Source organism: Lynx canadensis, chromosome B4, assembly GCF_007474595.2.
Source record: "Lynx canadensis isolate LIC74 chromosome B4, mLynCan4.pri.v2, whole genome shotgun sequence".
In the NCBI taxonomy this organism is placed as follows: domain Eukaryota; kingdom Metazoa; phylum Chordata; class Mammalia; order Carnivora; family Felidae; genus Lynx; species Lynx canadensis.
Genome location: NC_044309.1, coordinates 129,551,419 through 129,568,996, shown reverse-complemented (window position 1 = coordinate 129,568,996; position 17,578 = coordinate 129,551,419). Strand labels below are relative to the sequence as shown.

Sequence of the window (17,578 nt, the reverse complement as noted above, 5' to 3'; positions counted from 1 at the left end):
AGTAGAATGGCAGAGAGAGATTCCCTGAAGGCAAATAGAGAGAGAGAGCTGTACTCTCCAGTTCAGACACACGGGGCTGGGAACTCCCAGAGAGAGAGGGGGAGAGGGAGGGAGAGAGGGAGGAGAGAGCACAACAGAACAGTCAGCTGGAGAGGAGGGAGGAGGGGGGAGGAGACCGGTCGTTTCAGATTTTTAAGCTCAAGTGATTGGGGGGGGGTTTCTCCCCACCCTGAGCCCTTGCCCCCCCCCGAGTCTGGCACCTCCTTTCCTCCAGTTCACTGAAGTGCCCTTTTGCAGTCCAGGATCAACTGACCGCTGAGTTTGAGCAGCCCGGTCTGACATGATGTACCTCTGGGTGAGTACAGAGTGCTGTGGGTGAGGGCTTGCACTTGCACATATAAGGAGTGGAAAGCTGCGAGATTGTGCTCTAGCACGAATGGCCTTCCCCTCCGAGCACAGACTGCCACATCCCCTTCTACTCCCAGGTGTTAGGTTCTTGAAGCCTCGCCGTGATGGTGACACTGGTTGTTTTTTTTTTTTTTTTTTTTTTTAAAGTGTTGTTTATCTTGTTAGACTTAGGCGCAGGGGTGAGCTCCCAGTGCGGCGTCATCCCCTGGGCTTGGCAGGTCTGGAGAAGGCAGATGGGGGCGGGCGAGATGAGCCGGGCCGCCTGGGAGCTGCAGTCGTCCTCGCGGGCCAGGACCCACCTGGGTTTTGTTTTGGGGGCACTGCGTTCGCTAACCAACCCATCTCTCTAGCTATCGAGAGCCAATAGGTGGCATGATTCTTGCTGAGGAATAAGCTTTTAAAAGTTTTAAATAATTTTTATTGTCCTCCACAATCGTCTTATGAAGTAGGTCACTGTTGTTATGAAAATTTTATGAGGGAAGTAATTAAGTCACAAAGTGACTTGCCCATGGTCCGACACCAAGTCTGTAGCAGCTAGAATAGTAATTAATAACCAGACATTAGAAAGCATTTTACATTTGCCAAGAGCTTAATACCTTCACATTATTTGAATTTATTGTTCACTGCGGCGTTGTAACTTGGGATGGAGAGAAATCTACTGGGATTGGAGGGGTTTTTAAGTTGTGAAATGTGATAACTTTTAGGGGGATGACAGGGACAACGATACGAGAAAAAAACAACAACCCACGCTACTTGTAGTTGCGAAAATAAGAGCATCTATAGCCCCTTGCAAAGATGGCGGCGCCCTCTCTTGAGCAGACAGCTGTTGTGTGTTGCTAAGGGAGCCTCCTGGATGTGATGCCCTTGGCCACGAGCCAGCTTTTGAAAGTTTCACTTTGCCCTTTGCCCTTCAGCCTAGATATCTGGAATTGCAGAAACCTACTTGGCTCAGACAGACTAAATTTATAAATATCAGAAGGCAGAATTTTAACTAGGTTTATGGAGACGGAGCTTGGCCACAGAGGGCGTGTGTGTGTGTGTGTGTGTGTGTGTGTGTGTGTGTGTGTGTGTTAGAGGCACTTCTTTTCCTCCTTCTCCCTTCGTATTCGAATATGACCTTGAAATGTAATTTCCTCCCCTTATTGATTTATTTTTCTAGCGCTTGTAAGAAGTCAAAGAGCTGTCTGACACACTTTCCATCCTTTAAGTAGTTTTTAGCTCCCCATGAGCTAGGCATCTGTGTCAAGGGTCCCTGCAGCCTTCTCGGTGGGACTGATCACCTATCTGTTGACGAGAGGATGGGTTATTCTGTCTTGATGCGTTTGGAAGAGGAGTTATGAAAGGAAGCAAATTGCATTCATCTCATTTCTGCTCATTTATGTTTGACGAGAGCAGACAATGATTGTCTCCTCAGTTGCTTTCTTTGTGCTGCCAGTTATTTGTAAATTTCTCTCAGTCCCCTGTACTTTTCAGCCTTAGAATAGAGCTTCCCAACCAGAGTACCATATGTTGGATTGAGATACACACACGCCAAGATACCTGTTCCCCTCCGCCCTTGCGGCAGCCACGTGGGGCTAGGATTCCCCTTGTCACTTGGACACATGCATTCTCATTTGCCACTTTGTGCCACAAAACCACTACAATTGTCTGTGTGTGCTGTGACATCTGAAAGTTTGCGTAGCACTGTCTGGAGGGTGAAATGTGTGTCAGCTCTGTTATTATCTGCATCATCTATCCCAGTGCCCCACACATTTGTTGAACTCAGTGAAAATGTCCAGAGGGAGCCATAGCTACGTAACACCCAGATATAGAGAGGGGCATCTAGGTGGTCAAGCATCAAGCGGGGAGGCATTGAGGAGGTCCTGTGGGGAAAATTTATCGGACGGGGAATAGGAGAGCAGAGTTTTGTCTAGGCCAGTGCCCAGCCGTGCAACGTTGGGCAGTCATGTAACCGATGTGAGCGTCAGTTTTTACATCCACGAGATAATAGAACCTCCTGTAATGCTCGGAGTCTGTGAAGTGAGTTTGTGTAGCAGTATACGTGCCAGAAGGACACCCGGGGGTGCAAGAACGCTTGGGTCCTGGTAAACTGAGAAATCTGTGAAAAGTAATCACCTCTGTTGCCTGCTTGGTTCGATACCAGTCGTGAGTTACAGGTGCCATTTCTCGGGATTCTGGAAAAATTCCTGAACCGTGTTCACTTGTCAATACCTCTGAGTGGCATGGACATTCTTAGAACCTGTAGAGCTGAAGAATAAAAGAGCTCATCCAAACATTTGGGTTTGTGTAGTGAGACGCGGCTCCTCGTTTGCTTCTGTGTGTCTAGAACTCTGAGGTAGAATGCCGTCCTGTGCTCTCTGTACATGTCTCTTGGCCAGATCTTCTCCCCACTTAACTGTTGAGTCACCCTGCTTTTTAGAGAACTCGGTAGCCTCAGTGGACAACATGGTATGGCACCAAAATATGCATTTTAGAGACTCTACCGGGTTTAAATCCCACCTCTGCCGTTTCTGGTCGCGTGGCCGTAAACAAATTACTTAACCTCTCTGAACCTCGGTGTCTTCATTTGTCCCGTGGGGAAAATAATACCTCATGCGGGATTAATGTCAGAATTTGAGATCATCTAAGAAGTGTGCTTAACGTGGTGTGTGGCACACAGTAGGTGTTCAGTAAGTAACTTTTTGCTTTGCACATTTGCGTGGACAGGACCACTCACCACCCCAGAGCATTTCCCCCAGCATGTTAAGAACGCCTTTGAATTTGTGTAGGGAAAACGATGGTAAACACAAACTAGTTTCATGTGAAGAGTCTCCCCTTCATCAGTATTTTAAGTACTTGTGACTAGAGAACCCTCATTAAAGTTGCCTCCTGATGGGGAACATCCCCGTTGTTTTTTCTCAACTTTTTTTTTTCAGGTACAATCCTGTTAAGCTTTCCTTATGTCCTTTATTCTGGGTCTCCTCTTCTTGGCCTAACACAGGAGGGAGGGTGGGGCGAAGGGGGAGGGGAGGGAAGAAGGGAGACACATAATTCCTGTAGTGAGGGAACTTACTTGTTTGATGAGCATACAATTTATATGCCGTAAACAAAACTATAGACCATTTACTTAAATTCCCAGAAATTAGGATGTGTTCTCCTGGTCTGAGCTGATCTTAGCTGGACTGGTCCCAGGCTCTCTCACCCATATTCTTCTTTTTTTTAAATGTTTTATTTATTTTGGGGGCGCCTGGGTGGCTCAGTCGGTTGAGCGTCCGACTTCGGCTCGGGTCATGATCTCGCCGGGTTTGTGAGTTGGAGCCCTGCGTCGGGCTCTGTGCTGATGGCTCAGAGCCCGGAGCCTGCTTCAGATTCTGTGTCTCCTCCTCTCCCTGCCCCTCCCCTGCTCATGCTCTGTCTCTCTCTGTCTCTCAATAATAGATAAACGTTAAGAAAAAAAAATTTTTTTAATGTTTTATTTATTTTTGAGAGAGACAGAAAGAGAGAGCGAGCGAGCAAGCATGACAGTAAATGGCAGAGGTGGAAACTCAGTCCCATCTGTTTCCAACTCCGTGGCTGTCAGTTCTCTTTACACTATCCTTTTTTGGGAGAAGCTGATGTGTTTGGTTCGTTTACTTTAACTGTTTATTGAGCGGTAACATACATGTTAGGCATCTACCTCGCTCAGTCCCCAGCACACCTGGGAGCTGGCCATTGTTCATTTCACAGCTGGGAGAGCAGAAGCATTAGAAACTTGCTGAAGTCACACAGCTGAGAGTCGGCAGAGGTGGCATTTATACTCGGGTCTGTCTGGCCTCGGAGCTTACTGCGCCGTGCTTCCCATCTTCTGTTTGTTCAGTGCCGTTCAGTTTATCACCACCGCCGTCTAGCATGATCTGGGCTAGACTAGAGAAATGAAAATAAGTCCCCCTGAATTCTGTTTCCATGCCCATTAATTATTGGAGACAAGTTACTTACCTGCACATGCCTTGGTTTCCCAGGCTGTGAAAAGAAGGTGGTGGTTTGGGGAACCTTCATGGTGTCATCTCAGAAAAATGTACCCTCCATTTTAGAAATAAAGTCTCAGTAACTGATGGCTTCATCCTAAAACATGGACATGACAGACTGAGTCAGAGGACAGAGTGTTTGGTCTCAGTGAAGCCGTCTGCCAGCGTCTGACCTTTCTAGCATTAGTTTTCTGGTCTTTGAAATGGGACTGGTAATACCAGACAGATTAGGAAGTAATCTTTGTTAAAGGTTTTTAGAAACTATTACGTGTGAAGCAAATATAAGGTAATAAATAATAACCAGTTATCGTTCAGGTGACGGTCAGGCTAACATTTTAATGCTCACTTTTGGTCACAACTTCGCCATTCTAATTGGTCTCCACAGTGAAAAAAACAAGACTGGATGGTAAATTGAGTTATCACAAAATGTAGAAACAGCTCAGTTCAGATAACACTGGAGGCCAGATCCTGTGACTAGATCCTTAGCAGTGAAAAGCCATTAAAAGATTTTAAGTAGGATTGAGAGTAGGCTGTAGTGGAGTCGATAATTAGATTTGTTTTTGAAAAGAGAAAGAGGGGAGTAAGAGTGCAGAGAGAGAAATGGGGTGATGGTGTGTAATCGTGTAAGTGGCCGAGAGCAGTAATGGCGGCCCGTGCTGGGACACCCAGACCTAAGGAGAGATGTGCTGCAGGTGAAATTGGCAGGTGTCATGATTTGGGGAGGAAGGGGTCGGGGGTCGTGAGTTTGATTTGGAATTAGTATTTTGGGGTTCCTTTGAGATGTTCAAGGGGAAAGTCTGTTCAGATAGTTGGCCACCTAGGTCTGGAAATACAAGGGAAGAGAGAGGCTTAAGCCATCAACTTGGGAGAAATCTGCAGGTGGTGGTAGTTGAAGCTGTGTGCAGGTATGAGGGTGGCTTAAGACGAGAATGGCCTAGAAAATGGGAGAAAATGTAGAAGCAAGAAGAGAAATTAATGCCTGGTAGGAGACGAACCAACCCTCGAAGCAGGGAACAAGGTTCCGGAGAGGAGAGCAGAACCTTGTTCTGCGGGAGGAAAACCAGCACACTAGGAAATTAAGGGAAAAGAGTGGCAGGAAGAGAGAACTGAAATATGCTGACAACATCTAGGAATTGAAAGAAGTCTTAAGCAGAGGAGGAAACAGGCAAGCAGAGTGGGTGAGGAGTAGAAAAGGTCACAGATTTTCTAAAAAGGGATAGATTGGTGAGAAAGTATGTATGTTTGGGAACCGCATGTAATTCCACGTGGCTTGTATGTGTGGAATGAGTGGAATCGTGGTGGGTGAAAATGTAAAATTGTAGAGACCAGATGATCTGAACAGTTTAAGACCTTTGTTGGTTTATGCCAGTAAAGAACCTTTGGTGGATTTTAAGCAGGATCAGATAGGATCAGATTTGTATATTAGAAAGATAATTAGGGGCTTCTATTATTATTTTTTAAGCTTATTTATTTTGAAGGGGGCGGAGAGTGTGTGTGTGTTGGGGGGGGCAGAGCAGAGACAGAATCCCAAGCGGGCTTCATGTTGTCAGCACAGAGCCTGACGCAGGGCTCGAGCTTACGAACTGGGAGATCGTGACCTGAGCTGAAATCAAGAGTTGAATGCTTGAATAGAAGCCAAGAGGCTTCTGTTATTGTTGGAGAATTTATATTTATATTGTGGGTGAAATTGGCTTGATGCATATTTTAAATCTCAGAAAACTGTAAGAGGTTAAGCAAAAGATTATATTAATAATACGAGACGCTGGTAGTTAACACATTTACTGATGACGACTGTGTGCTGATGGCTTTCCCAGGGGTCAGGAAGGAGAATGAACAAGATAAAGTTCTTTCCCATAAAGAGTTTGTATTTTTTAACTGGGAAAATAAAACTGTAAACGTGGGGCGCCTGGGTGGCTCAGTCAGTTGGGCGTCTGACTTCGGCTCAGGTCATGATCTCACAATCAGTGAGTTCAAGCCCCGTGTCGGGCTCTGTGCTGACAGCTCAGAGCCTGGAGCCTGCTTTGGATTCTGTGTGTGTCTCTCTCTCTGCTGCTCCCCCCACTCACACACTATCTCTCTCTGTCTCTCAAAAATGAATAGACGTTAAAAAATTTTTTTAAAACCCTGTAAATATGTAAGCAAATAGGACGTTGAATGTGTGAACTAGGGTGAAATAGACCAGTTTGGGGTATTCAAAGGACAGAAAGAGGGGGTGTGTGGTTGGAGTGTGGAGAACAAAGAGAAAAGAGAGTGTAGGAAGATAAGACTGAGAGGTAGGTGGGGCCAGATCATTCCCCAGGATAGAGATTTGGTTAAGTTGGGAAGGTAATGGGAGATTTTAAGCAGGAGGGCGGTTTCCTTTAGGGAAAGTGATAAGGGAAGTCTGGAAGCTGTTTGCTGTAGGTGGAAGCAAGGGGTGATAGCTTAGACTCTGGAGGGCCTGTCTGGGTGGTGAGAAAGGGGAAGTCTGGGTTCTTCAGCTTTTGGGTTGAAGAATTAGGATGGATGGGCTGTATCCTTACAACAGAACAGAGTCCACAGAAAAACAGTGTTTATGGTTTGGACTTGTTGAGTTTGAAATCTCTGTTAGACCATCCAAGTGGAGAAGTTCAGTGGCAATTTGACATGAGTCTGGAGCTCAGGGGAGAGGTGTGAGTTAGGGTGGTAAGGTTGCGATTCATCTCTGCATATTTAAAGCCTGGGAGAAAACATCACCAGAGAATCTGGCTCGTGCCGAAGCCCCAAGGCATTTCAGTAGAGATCTAAAGGGTACTAAGAACTGAGTAGGGTAGGAGGGAGACAGGGCAAGTATGTGATAGCCTAGACTCTGGAGAGCAAAGTGCTGGGTTTGGATAGTTTAAGACCAAATAACTTGTCGTGGGCCTGGCAGGATGTTGGTTATTGGTGAACTTGGCAAGAGCTCTTTCAGTTGGAATGGTGTGGATAAAAAAGCCAGTGGGAATGGGCTGAGTTGTTAATTGGTAGGTGAGGCTGTTGAGACCGTGACTGTTTAGAGTGGGGCAAAGAATTGGGGCAGGGACTGGATGGGAAGATTTTTTTAAAAGATAGGTGATATCCAGGCATGTTTTATGTCAGTAGAAAAGAGCCAGTAGAGGGGAGAAATTGAGGACGCTGAAAAGAAAAGCTAATTGCAGGACCAGAGTATGTTATACCCAGCACACAGAAGAGGGATTGGCCTTAGATAGGGCCAGAAGCAATTTTTCCTTTTTAGTAGGAAGGATGGCAGAGTGTGTGCGTTTAGAGCCGGGTAGGCTGGCAGCATTGTTTTCGGGCAGAAGAGGGAGTCCTAAGATTGTGCCTGCTTTCTTGATAGATAGAAGATGAACAAAGCTGAAAATGGCAGTGTAGGGAGTGGAGAAGTAGGGCAGATTTGTGGAGAGAGGGCACGGTGTGAAACAGTGGTCATCTCATAAAATGGGAAGTGAGTGTACCAGCGAGGTATGATAGGCTTAAGATCTGTGGTCATAAACCTGATGTGAGTGCTGGCAGGTCAGTTGGGTGATTTTTATCCAGCAGTCTTCCGTTTAGATGCAAGAGAGGAGTAAGCAGGTAGTTGCATTTGATCAGGAGTTGAGATTTCATCAGATGAGTTAGAGAAAAAGGGGCAAGGTAATTAAGACTTAAAAAAAGATTTTTTTTTTAATGTTTATTTATTTTTGAGAGACAGAACGTGAGCAGGGGAGGGGCAGAGAGAGAAGGAGACACAGAATCCAAAGGAGGCTCCAGGCTCCGAGCTGTCAGCACAGAGCCCGACACAGGGCTCGAACCCGTGAACTGTGAGATCATGACCTGAGCTGAAGTTGGACGCTTAACCGACGGAGCCACCCAGGCTCCCCAGGAATTAAGACTTTTGAAAAGGGCTGTGTATAGTGTTAGACCCTCGAATGTAAACTGGCTTAGGAGGGAAGTAAGAATGTGAGGAGGAGGAGGAGGAGGAGGAGGAGGAGGAGGAGGAGGAGGAGAAGGAGTGGAAAAGTAGTATGTCCACTTGTAGATTTGAGGTCTCAAGGAGGTTGGAGTAATGCGGCGTGGGAGAGCTGCTGGAGTGAGCAGCCTTGAGAGGGTGAGGGTGGTGTCCTCCAGGTGTGCCCGACAGGTTCGGAGATGGTGCTGTTACTGGTGAAGACAGTGCCCGGATATGATGCCAGGTGGGTGCTGAGGTGAAGTGGTGAAAAAAAATAGCTGTTGCTAAAGACATTGAAACAGTGACACAGCTAGGAGGCCAGAGTGTTGAGTGAGTCACCTTAGGCGGGTGTTGAAGTTGTCAAGAAGGATAAGGCTAGTAAAGGAGAGAAGAGAGGGAGCTGTGTGCCAGGGCTTGAGGAGGTGATCTCTGTTTCAAAGGACCTGTAGTTAGGGTGGTGGAAGAGAAATGGTTTGGGAAGTACTGTTGGGAAACGAGGAGGATACCTGTAAGGTCCGAGGGTATATGGTGATGGGGCTCAAGGTGGCTACTTGCCCCCACTGAGGTATGTAAGGGGTGGGAGAAAAGCTTTTGCTGCAGAAGAAGCAGTATTGTGAGGGGCAGTCAGGTTTTCTTTAGAGCAGAAAGGTGAACGGACCATCACAGAGAAGAGAGCCAGTATACAGGAGAGTCTACTGAGGATCGCTCTTGACTTCTAGGACTTGACTAGGTCACTCTTGACTTCTAGGGCTTGACTAGATCGCTCTTGACTTCTAGGGCTTGACTAGGTCGCTCTTGACTTCTGGGGCTTGACTAGGTCGCTCTTGACTTCTGGGGCTTGACTAGGTCGCTCTTGACTTCTGGGGCTTGACTAGGTCGCTCTTGACTTCTGGGGCTTGACTAGGTCGCTCTTGACTTCTGGGGCTTGACTAGGTCGCTCTTGACTTCTGGGGCTTGACTAGGTCGCTCTTGACTTCTAGGGCTTGACTAGGTCGCTCTTGACTTTTAGGGTGGGCCGAGTGGGTGATACGATCAGAGGAGCAGATGTGTGAAGCTCTCTGGAATGAGCCATCTGGAAGTCTTGACTTCTGATGATGGTTGAGGCGAATGAGGGTGTGAGCCAGGATGGAATCGTTCTGGAAACCTCTTGGAAAAATGGAGTAATTAGTTGAACCTTTAAGCCAGCATAGTAGTTCTCAAAATTTATAGTGCATCAGACTGCACAGATCACTGAGCCCACCTCCAGAGGTTTTTTGTTTTTTTGTTTTTTTAAATTAATTAATTTTTTTGAGAAAGAGCACTCACATGAGCAGGGGAGGGGCAGAGAGAGAGGGAGGGAGAGAATCCCAAGCAGGCCTTGCGCTGTTACCGCGGAGCCCAACTCAGGGCTCGATCTCACGAACCGTGAGATCATGACCTGAGCCAAAATCAAGAGTCAGACTCTTTACTGACTGAGCCACCCATGCGGCCTTAGAATTTTAGACGCATTATGTCTGGGGTTGGGAATTTACATTTCTAATAAATTCCCAGGTGATGCTGATGCTGCTGGTTCAGAAACTGTACTTTGAAGACCATTGGTCCAGAGAAACTACTTGTGGCTCAGTAAGAAGCTGTTTAGAATTGTAGCTCGAGGTGAAGTGTGGCCTGGGTGATGGGCAGGGGTTTCCTTGGGACAGCTGTGTCAGGCATCTCTGACTTTGACAGTTTAAGCAGGAAGTGAGTGTATGGTAATTTCTCTAGAGGGATAGTCATTTCTAAATGATTCAGTTTGTTATCAGCAGACATTTATTGAATATTTTATGTAGCAAAATGAGGATCCCAAAAGTTGTATTTTCTTTCTTAAGGATAATGAGGTTAAAGAGACACAGAAGCTAAGTAGATGCATAACTGTAGGAAAGACGACAGTCCGTGGGTGGTATGGAAAGTTGTCAATAGGAGTTGAGGAAAAGGGGCAGTCACTGAAGATGGGATTGACTGGGGGAAGGTTTCTTAGGAAGTGTAATTTACATTAGATCCTAGCAGACTAATGGAGACAAGCCAGATGGAAAGCTGGCATAAGGAAAGGTGTGGTGTCCACAATGAACATGAAGCTTGATGACTACTCATGAGCCCCATTGCTTTCACCCAGGCCTAAGACACCGTGATGTCTTATCTATATTATTATAATAATTTTCTGACTGGCCTTCTGGCTTCTGTTCTTTCTCCCCAACCCTGTTCCTGAAGTCTGTCCTCAACACAGCCGTCAGCAGTCAGATCCCTTTAAATGTCACATTATATTGTTCCCATGCCCAAAACTCTCCACTAGCTTCCTATCTCACTCAGAGAAGTCAGATGCCCTTGGCTGGCCTACAAGGCCCTATATGATTGGCTCCCCTGGCTAAGTCTTTGACTTTATGTTCTACACTCCTGGCCTGTCTTTGAACATATCAAACACACCCTTGTCTCCGGGCCTTAGCACTTGCCTAAACCCCTGCTCTTTCTCCAGATAGCAGCAAGACTCCCTTGTTTGCATGAAGTTTCTACTCAGTTCCATGTTATCAGGAGCACCCCATATAAATGGTAATTCCTACCTCTCTGCCTAGCGTTTCGCCCCCATTTTCCCACCTTTGTTTTCCCCATAGCACCTACCACCGTCTCTTTGACTTGCTGTATGTTTGTTTATTTATTGTCTCTCTCCTCCATGAAGAATGCATACGGGAAGCTTGCAGTTGTATAAGGAAGCTGCCTGTTTTACTAGGTACGATTTATAAGACTCTTTGTTTTGATATGGCATTTAACCTTAAACAAGTGTCTTTTGTCATGTTTCAAACCAGAGTATGGAATTGCGTGTGTTGTTAAAAAACTTACATATTAAGGGAATAAATTTGGAACCAGTTAAGCAAATAATGTGTTTTTGCAGGTTTTGAGTTGTTTGTTTGCAGGCCTCGAAAATCACTGGTCAGAGCACACCTGTGAGGGAGGGAGGGGGTGAGCCTGCGACTCCCAGACGCTTTCTCAGGTCCTTCGTTTCCTTGCTCAATGAATGAAGCACATTTTAGGAGATATAATCTTCCTTCACTAGCTCCTTTTTTTCTCCTCTTGGTTCTGGAAATGTGTGGCTTTTGAAACTCATGGTCTGGTTTCAAGCACTGCGTTGTTGTTTAGAATTAATGTCCTCCGCTGCTCCCCTTCACACATGCTTTTTCAGAATCCCTCACTTTTATTAAATGAGATAACATATAGTCCTTGTAACGTGAGGCCATCAGAGAACAGGTAGTCTACAATGCCGGTGGAAAGGTTAATTAGATAATCTTAGTATAATGAACTGTGTAGCAGCAAAGTATCCGACTAAAATACTGGCTTTTGATTCCCCTTGAATCTGTAGAGTTCTGTACTCGTACTGTGTATGCACTCATTTGGTGTTTTACTTGCTTCTTTGCATCTAAGATCACTAATTCAGACGTTAAATAAATCAAAGCCTACCTTTCATTCTTTAAAATTACTGTCACTTCTCCTGAGTGCGAGATGAGCCCTTCACTCACTGACTGTTTTAGCTGGATGACCACATCCGTGACCATCAGAAATGAGTGATTGTAGCTTCATTGTGTGTTGCATCATATGCTGATTATGGTTCCATTCCTGGCTCAGCTGCTAACCTGCTGTGTGATCATAACAAATCACATGATCTTTATACCCCTTGTTGTCTCTGCTATAAAATGGGAATCATATCACTTCCCAGTCACACTGTTGAATGCTATTTCTCAAAAGTGAATGGGCATCTAAATAAGAACATTCTTTTTTTTTTTTTTAAGTTTCTTTATTTTGAAAGAGAGAGAAAGCGAGTGCACACAAGTGGGTGAGGGGCAGAGGGAGGTGGAGAGAATCCCAAGCAGGCTCCGCACTAGAACTCCTGAACTGTGAGTTCATGTCCTGAGCCAAAGTCAGATACTCAACTGACTGAGCCACCTAGTAGGTGCCCCTAAATAAAACATCCTTAATGCTTTATTCTCTTTATTGCACTTGTAGTTGCCAGTTAGATAAAAAGCAATCTATTTTTTGCTGAGGTTGGACTGAAAATCTCACAAACATTACAATTTAAAAGCAGATGCCAGGGTGGGGGGCACACGTATAGGGAGAGCAGTGGCTCTTTTGTAGATGCTCTCCTCTGCTGTCGTTCATTTATTCTGGGTGTTTATCCTTTTGTTTTCTTGTTTAGTTTATTTAGTTTATTGCAAATAAGTTTCCGGACTCACTAAAAGTCAAATCTTATTTCTGCATGTTGCTCAATACCATGTTCTCTGGCGCTGGGTGTCTACAGATCACATCCTGTGCCAGAGACATTCTCAGGATTGTTAAAGACGGTTGGGATTGGAAGGGAGAAGCGAAAAGAAATTCCTGAGTACCTCCTATGTATGAGGCCAGTCCTTTCACAACTATAATTTCATGTTCCTATTATACCTTCTGACGCAGAAGCAGGAGTCAGGCCCCGTAGCCAGGTACTTGTAACCAGCTAGTCTACGATAAACCAGGACGGTCTGCAGTGATTCTACACTTGATCTTAGCCAAAAGGCCGAGAAGCGATGGTCTGCAGTGATCCTTACCTCCTGGTAGTCATGCCCTCGTGTCAACCCTTGCCTTTCCGTGTAGGCTGAGCCTGGTGACTCGATTCGAACTACTAGAATATGGCAAGAGTGACGGGATGTCACTTCCAAGATTTGGTTACAGAAGATTGTGGCTTTCACCTTGGATGCCAGCCCCTCTAGCCCTCTCTCTCGCAGAGCCCTTCCATCGGAAGAAGCAAACTGCCGTGTTGAGCAGCCCTGCCGGGAGGCCCACGTGGCAAGGAGCTGGTGTCCAGGGCCAAGGCCTGGGCCTGCCAACAGCCCGGTGAGTGTGCTTGGCAGCCCAGCCGTGCCAGTCCAGCCTCGGAATGACTGCAGCCCCAGCCAACACCCTGCTCGCGGCCTGTGGGAGACCCCGAACCGGATGCACCCAGCCAGCTAAGCTTCGCCTGGCTTCCCAATCCACAGAAACTTAGGAGATAATAAATGGGGTTTTTTTTAAGCCACTGTGTGGCGAGAGTTGATTTGTTTCACCAGAAATAGGTAACTGCCGACAGATTCTGGTACCACAAGTGGCGTGCTGCTCCCCTAGCAGAAATTAGTTTGTGGGAATGACTTGGGAACTGGGCAGTGGACTTCGAGAATCGTTAGTGAAAGATTAGGGTACCCGGCACATGTTACTTGTGAAGTTTGGGACTTTGAGGAGATGGCCTTGAGGGTTTAAAGGAAAGGGAACTGGAGAAAAGGAGATCTTCATTCCGTTTGGGCAGAAAGTTGAGCAACACTATTGTTTGCAGTTATGTGGCAAGCAGCGTGTGTTCCTGCCCCACGAACCGGGAGATCTGGCTAAAGTACACTTCCAAGCAAAACCTTGAAGGTGCCCCATGGTTACGTCTTGCTGCTGCGGGTCAAGTGTGAGAGGAGAGAAACACATTGAGGGAAGGACTGTTAACAAAAGGAGCCAGGGCTTGGTGGTTTTGGAGATTCTCAGGCATTACACCTGGCAAATGATGGGCAAATTTAAGACATGGGTTCCTGCAAAGGTCAGTTCAAGGGCATTGCCGGGAGAGAATGGTAGTCTAAAGATAAAGCTGCAGATGGGACCGTGAGACCTTTCATTAAGACCCCGGAAAAATCAAAGATGGTGCCTTAAGAGTCACACAGAAGATCCCTCAGTCACACAATAGGGCTTCTCGCCATGTTAGCAGCAGCACAGGCAGAGAAGGGCTTATCTTGAAGATATTTGTGGATATAGCTTTTGTCTAATGCAGTGAATCTCATCGAGAGTCGCAGGAGACCTACTGCAGCTGCAATGGAAAAGGAAAGGGAACAGAACAAAATGAAAAGAGGCTGTTGAACCCCCCCCCCCCCCCCGCCAAAGTCTTCTGACAGGAAGCGGGCCCAGCCAACCGCTAAGTTGCTAACGCACGCTGCCTCCCCTGGAAGGATGACTCTGACAAGCCATGGAGAACTGTGGCCCCCGACCTTGAGACCTAATAAAGGATTCCAGGTTTTGCCCAGCTAGATTTCTGAATCACCGTGGACCAGTGACTTCCTTGTGTCTCCCATTCCGCCCTTCCTTCTGAAGAAGTGGTTATGCCATTTGGAGATGACAAGTGATACTGCAGTAGTGGAAACCAGAAGAGGGCAGGAGAGAAAGGTGCCTGGGTACCGTGCCATTTCTGCTGGGCTCCCCAGAAGGCCACACCTGTTGCTGAACAATCAACTTTCGGCTTCTGTTTGCGGATCTTGGCGTTTCCAGAGGATATGTGAGAAAACTCAAGCCATCAGGAGGGTTCTCATCAGCACATGTGCCCATCTCCTGTCCGTGGCAGTAAACCTGTGGTCTCTCCTGTCACTGTACACGAACCAGTCGCATTCCTGTATGAGGCTCACACCCGCTGTGCACTGGGTCCCATCTCTGCTGGCCCGGTTGGGACCTGGACTCTGCAGTTCTGTCCCTTCTCTCTTAGGTCATCGGGTTTTCTGTCTTTACTAGATGAGTCTCATTAACAATGCAACTAAGCTGTTCCTTCATCCATTCAAAAATAATACTCCTGACCTCACTTTTCTGCCGGCTGCTGCTTAATTTCTTTTCCTTTAGAGGAAAACTCAGTAGAGTCATCTGTACTTGCTTACATCACTTCTTCTCCACTCATCCACCCTTACACCCACTCGGGTTTTTATTGCCACCGTGCCACTGAACTGGCTCTTGTCAAGATTACCAGTAACTTCCATGCTGCTAAGTCCAGTGGCCAGGTCTCAGTCTTCATGTTCACTGACCTGTCTGCAGAACATACCATCCCCGATCCTTCTCTCCCTCTGATGCACTTTTTGGGTACTTGACTTCCAGAACATCACACTTCCCTAGTTTTCTTCTTACTTCTTTGGTGATTACTTCTCTGTTTTAAAGCCATAATACTCTGGGCTAGGTCTTTGGACTTTTTCCTTGATTCTCTCTCATTTAGTGATTTCATCTATCCTCATGGAATGAATGAGCTTTCACTTAAAACCAGGCCAGATAGCCAAAACCGTCGATCATCTGGGTCCAGGGGACTCTCTGATCTTTTATATTGTTTAACTCTTATGATTAACTTAAGAAATAAGAATGATAGTGAAAAACAACTTTATTAGAAATAAGAAAAAAATGCACTCATACAGCTAATTCTATATCACCCTTATAATGATGTACAAATCACATTTGGATACTATTTGTGTTTGTTTTTTTTTTTAATTTTTTGCCGTATGTTATGCTTTCCTTTTGTATCCTCTGTCTTTCTGTTCTCTGAGACCTGTGCTTATGGTCGAGGGTAGACATTCTCTCCTTCGTTCTGTATTCCTGCAAGCTCATTTCCTAGCTGTGTGAGGAGTTGTCTTGGTAATTTGCAGTCTTGTAATGGAAACTTTTCCTGTCAACTGAAAGCATTCACTGTACTAATATCAGTCACATCAAAGAAAATAGACACAGGCTATCTTGTAATCTTTGGCAAGCATAGATTTTAACTCTCTTATCAATGTGTCTACCACTTCGTTAGCCTTGTTAACAGTGTAGGATCATTTTAGGTGGTTTTGTTTCTGTTTTTAGACAAGGGCCTTCTGAATCTGTTAACATCTGAGAATACATTGAACTGAGAACATCAACAGTTTTTTGGTGTTTTGTTTTGTAGGACAGAAAGAATCATCGAATCTCTTTGAAATCCAAATAATGTGCTCTTGATTCCTCTTCCTTCCCATCTGTGAAAATACATTGAAATTCAACCCTATTCTTCCTAACAAGAAAGCAAATTAAGGCAAGCATTTTTTTTTTTTTTAACCGAATAGTACTCAAATCCCAAACCTATTCCAGAATTGTCTGGTTATATTTATGCCCTGAGATTTAAGTTCTCTGTCATGCTTGTACTGCCTTTGACCCTTTGTTCTGCCCTTGTTCCTTTTGTAGATCTCTACCTGTGTAGATCTGAATCTTCCAAATAGGTATTTCACGGATACGCACGGTCTCAATTTTTATCCCCTATTTTCCTGTTTTGAAAGCATGTATACCTAAAAAAGGCCACTTCCTTTGAGCGCAGTTTCATCGCTTATCAACTATCATGCCTCAACCTGGAACATATGCATCTTGTGAATTCTGAGTCCAGGTTCTAAATATATCTCAGATGGACGTCTGGTTCTTCTTATACTTTCATAGTCTAAATGCAATAGTTAAAGGTTTTTGTTTTTGCTTTCATCTCTGATAATGCATAATTCTGTTGCTTGGGCCAGTGAAACCTTGGTCACCCTGGATTCTTTTTCCCTCATTAGCTCAGCAAATCCTTTAAGCTCTGCCTTTCAAAAATAAGTTTGATTCCATCCCTTTTCATTAGCTCTACTGCTCCTATCAGTACATCTTCCTTTCTTGCCTAGTTTACCTGGTCTCCTGCTTTCTACCATGGGCTCAAAATAATTTACTCTTTAAAAAAATTTTTTTTTAATGTTTATTTTTGGGAGAGATACAGAGTTGGGGGGGGGGCGGGGCAGAGAGAGGGGGAGACACCGAATCCAAAGCAGGCTCCAGGCTCTGAGCTGTCAGCACAGAGCCCAACGCGGGGCTCGAACCCATGAACCGTGAGATCATGACCTGAGCCGAAGTCGGATGCTCAACTGATTGAGCCACCCAGGTGCCCCAAAATAATTTATTCTGTACACAGCATTTGTCATGACCCTTTTAAAATATACATCTGATCACGCTCAAAATTCCACCAGTGTGTTTCACTCAGAAGAAAAGCCAGAGTCCCTACAAGGCTCTGTTGAGCTGGCTCCCAGGTACCTCTCTGATCCCCATCTCCCCCTGTTGTCCCCATTCTGTATTCTGTTCTCCCCGTCTGCCAGCCACGGGCTTTCTTTTTTTTTTTTTTTTTTTTTTTTTTTTAACGTTTATTTATTTTTGGGACAGAGAGAGACAGAGCATGAACGGGGAGGGGCAGAGAGAGAGGGAGACACAGAATCGGAAACAGGCTCCAGGCTCTCAGCCATCAGCCCAGAGCCTGACGCGGGGCTCGAACTCACGGACCGTGAGATCGTGACCTGGCTGAAGTCGGACGCTTAACCGACTGCGCCACCCAGGCGCCCCGCCACGGGCTTTCTTGATGTGTTCCTGAAATGTGCCGGGCACTCTCTACTTGTTCCCATGCTTGTCATGCTTTCCTCCAGATCCCCTCATGTCTCTCGACTTCGTCTCCCTCACA

General features: G+C 45.8%; 1 protein-coding gene across 9 annotated transcripts in view; it reads left to right on the top strand.

Annotated features, from left to right (window-relative positions):
• RBFOX2 (RNA binding fox-1 homolog 2) overlaps positions 1-17,578 on the top strand; it is a 216,357-nt gene that overhangs the window by 62,974 nt on the left and 135,805 nt on the right. The window contains exon 1 of one of the 9 annotated variants that reach the window (XM_030320519.1): positions 154-355. The exons of the other annotated variants lie outside the window; for them this stretch is intronic. Within the exon in view, the coding sequence (XP_030176379.1) occupies positions 341-355 (15 nt within the window). The 5' untranslated portion in view covers positions 154-340. Of the gene's footprint in view, positions 1-153; positions 356-17,578 lie in introns of those variants that run through there. 9 annotated transcript variants of the gene reach the window in all.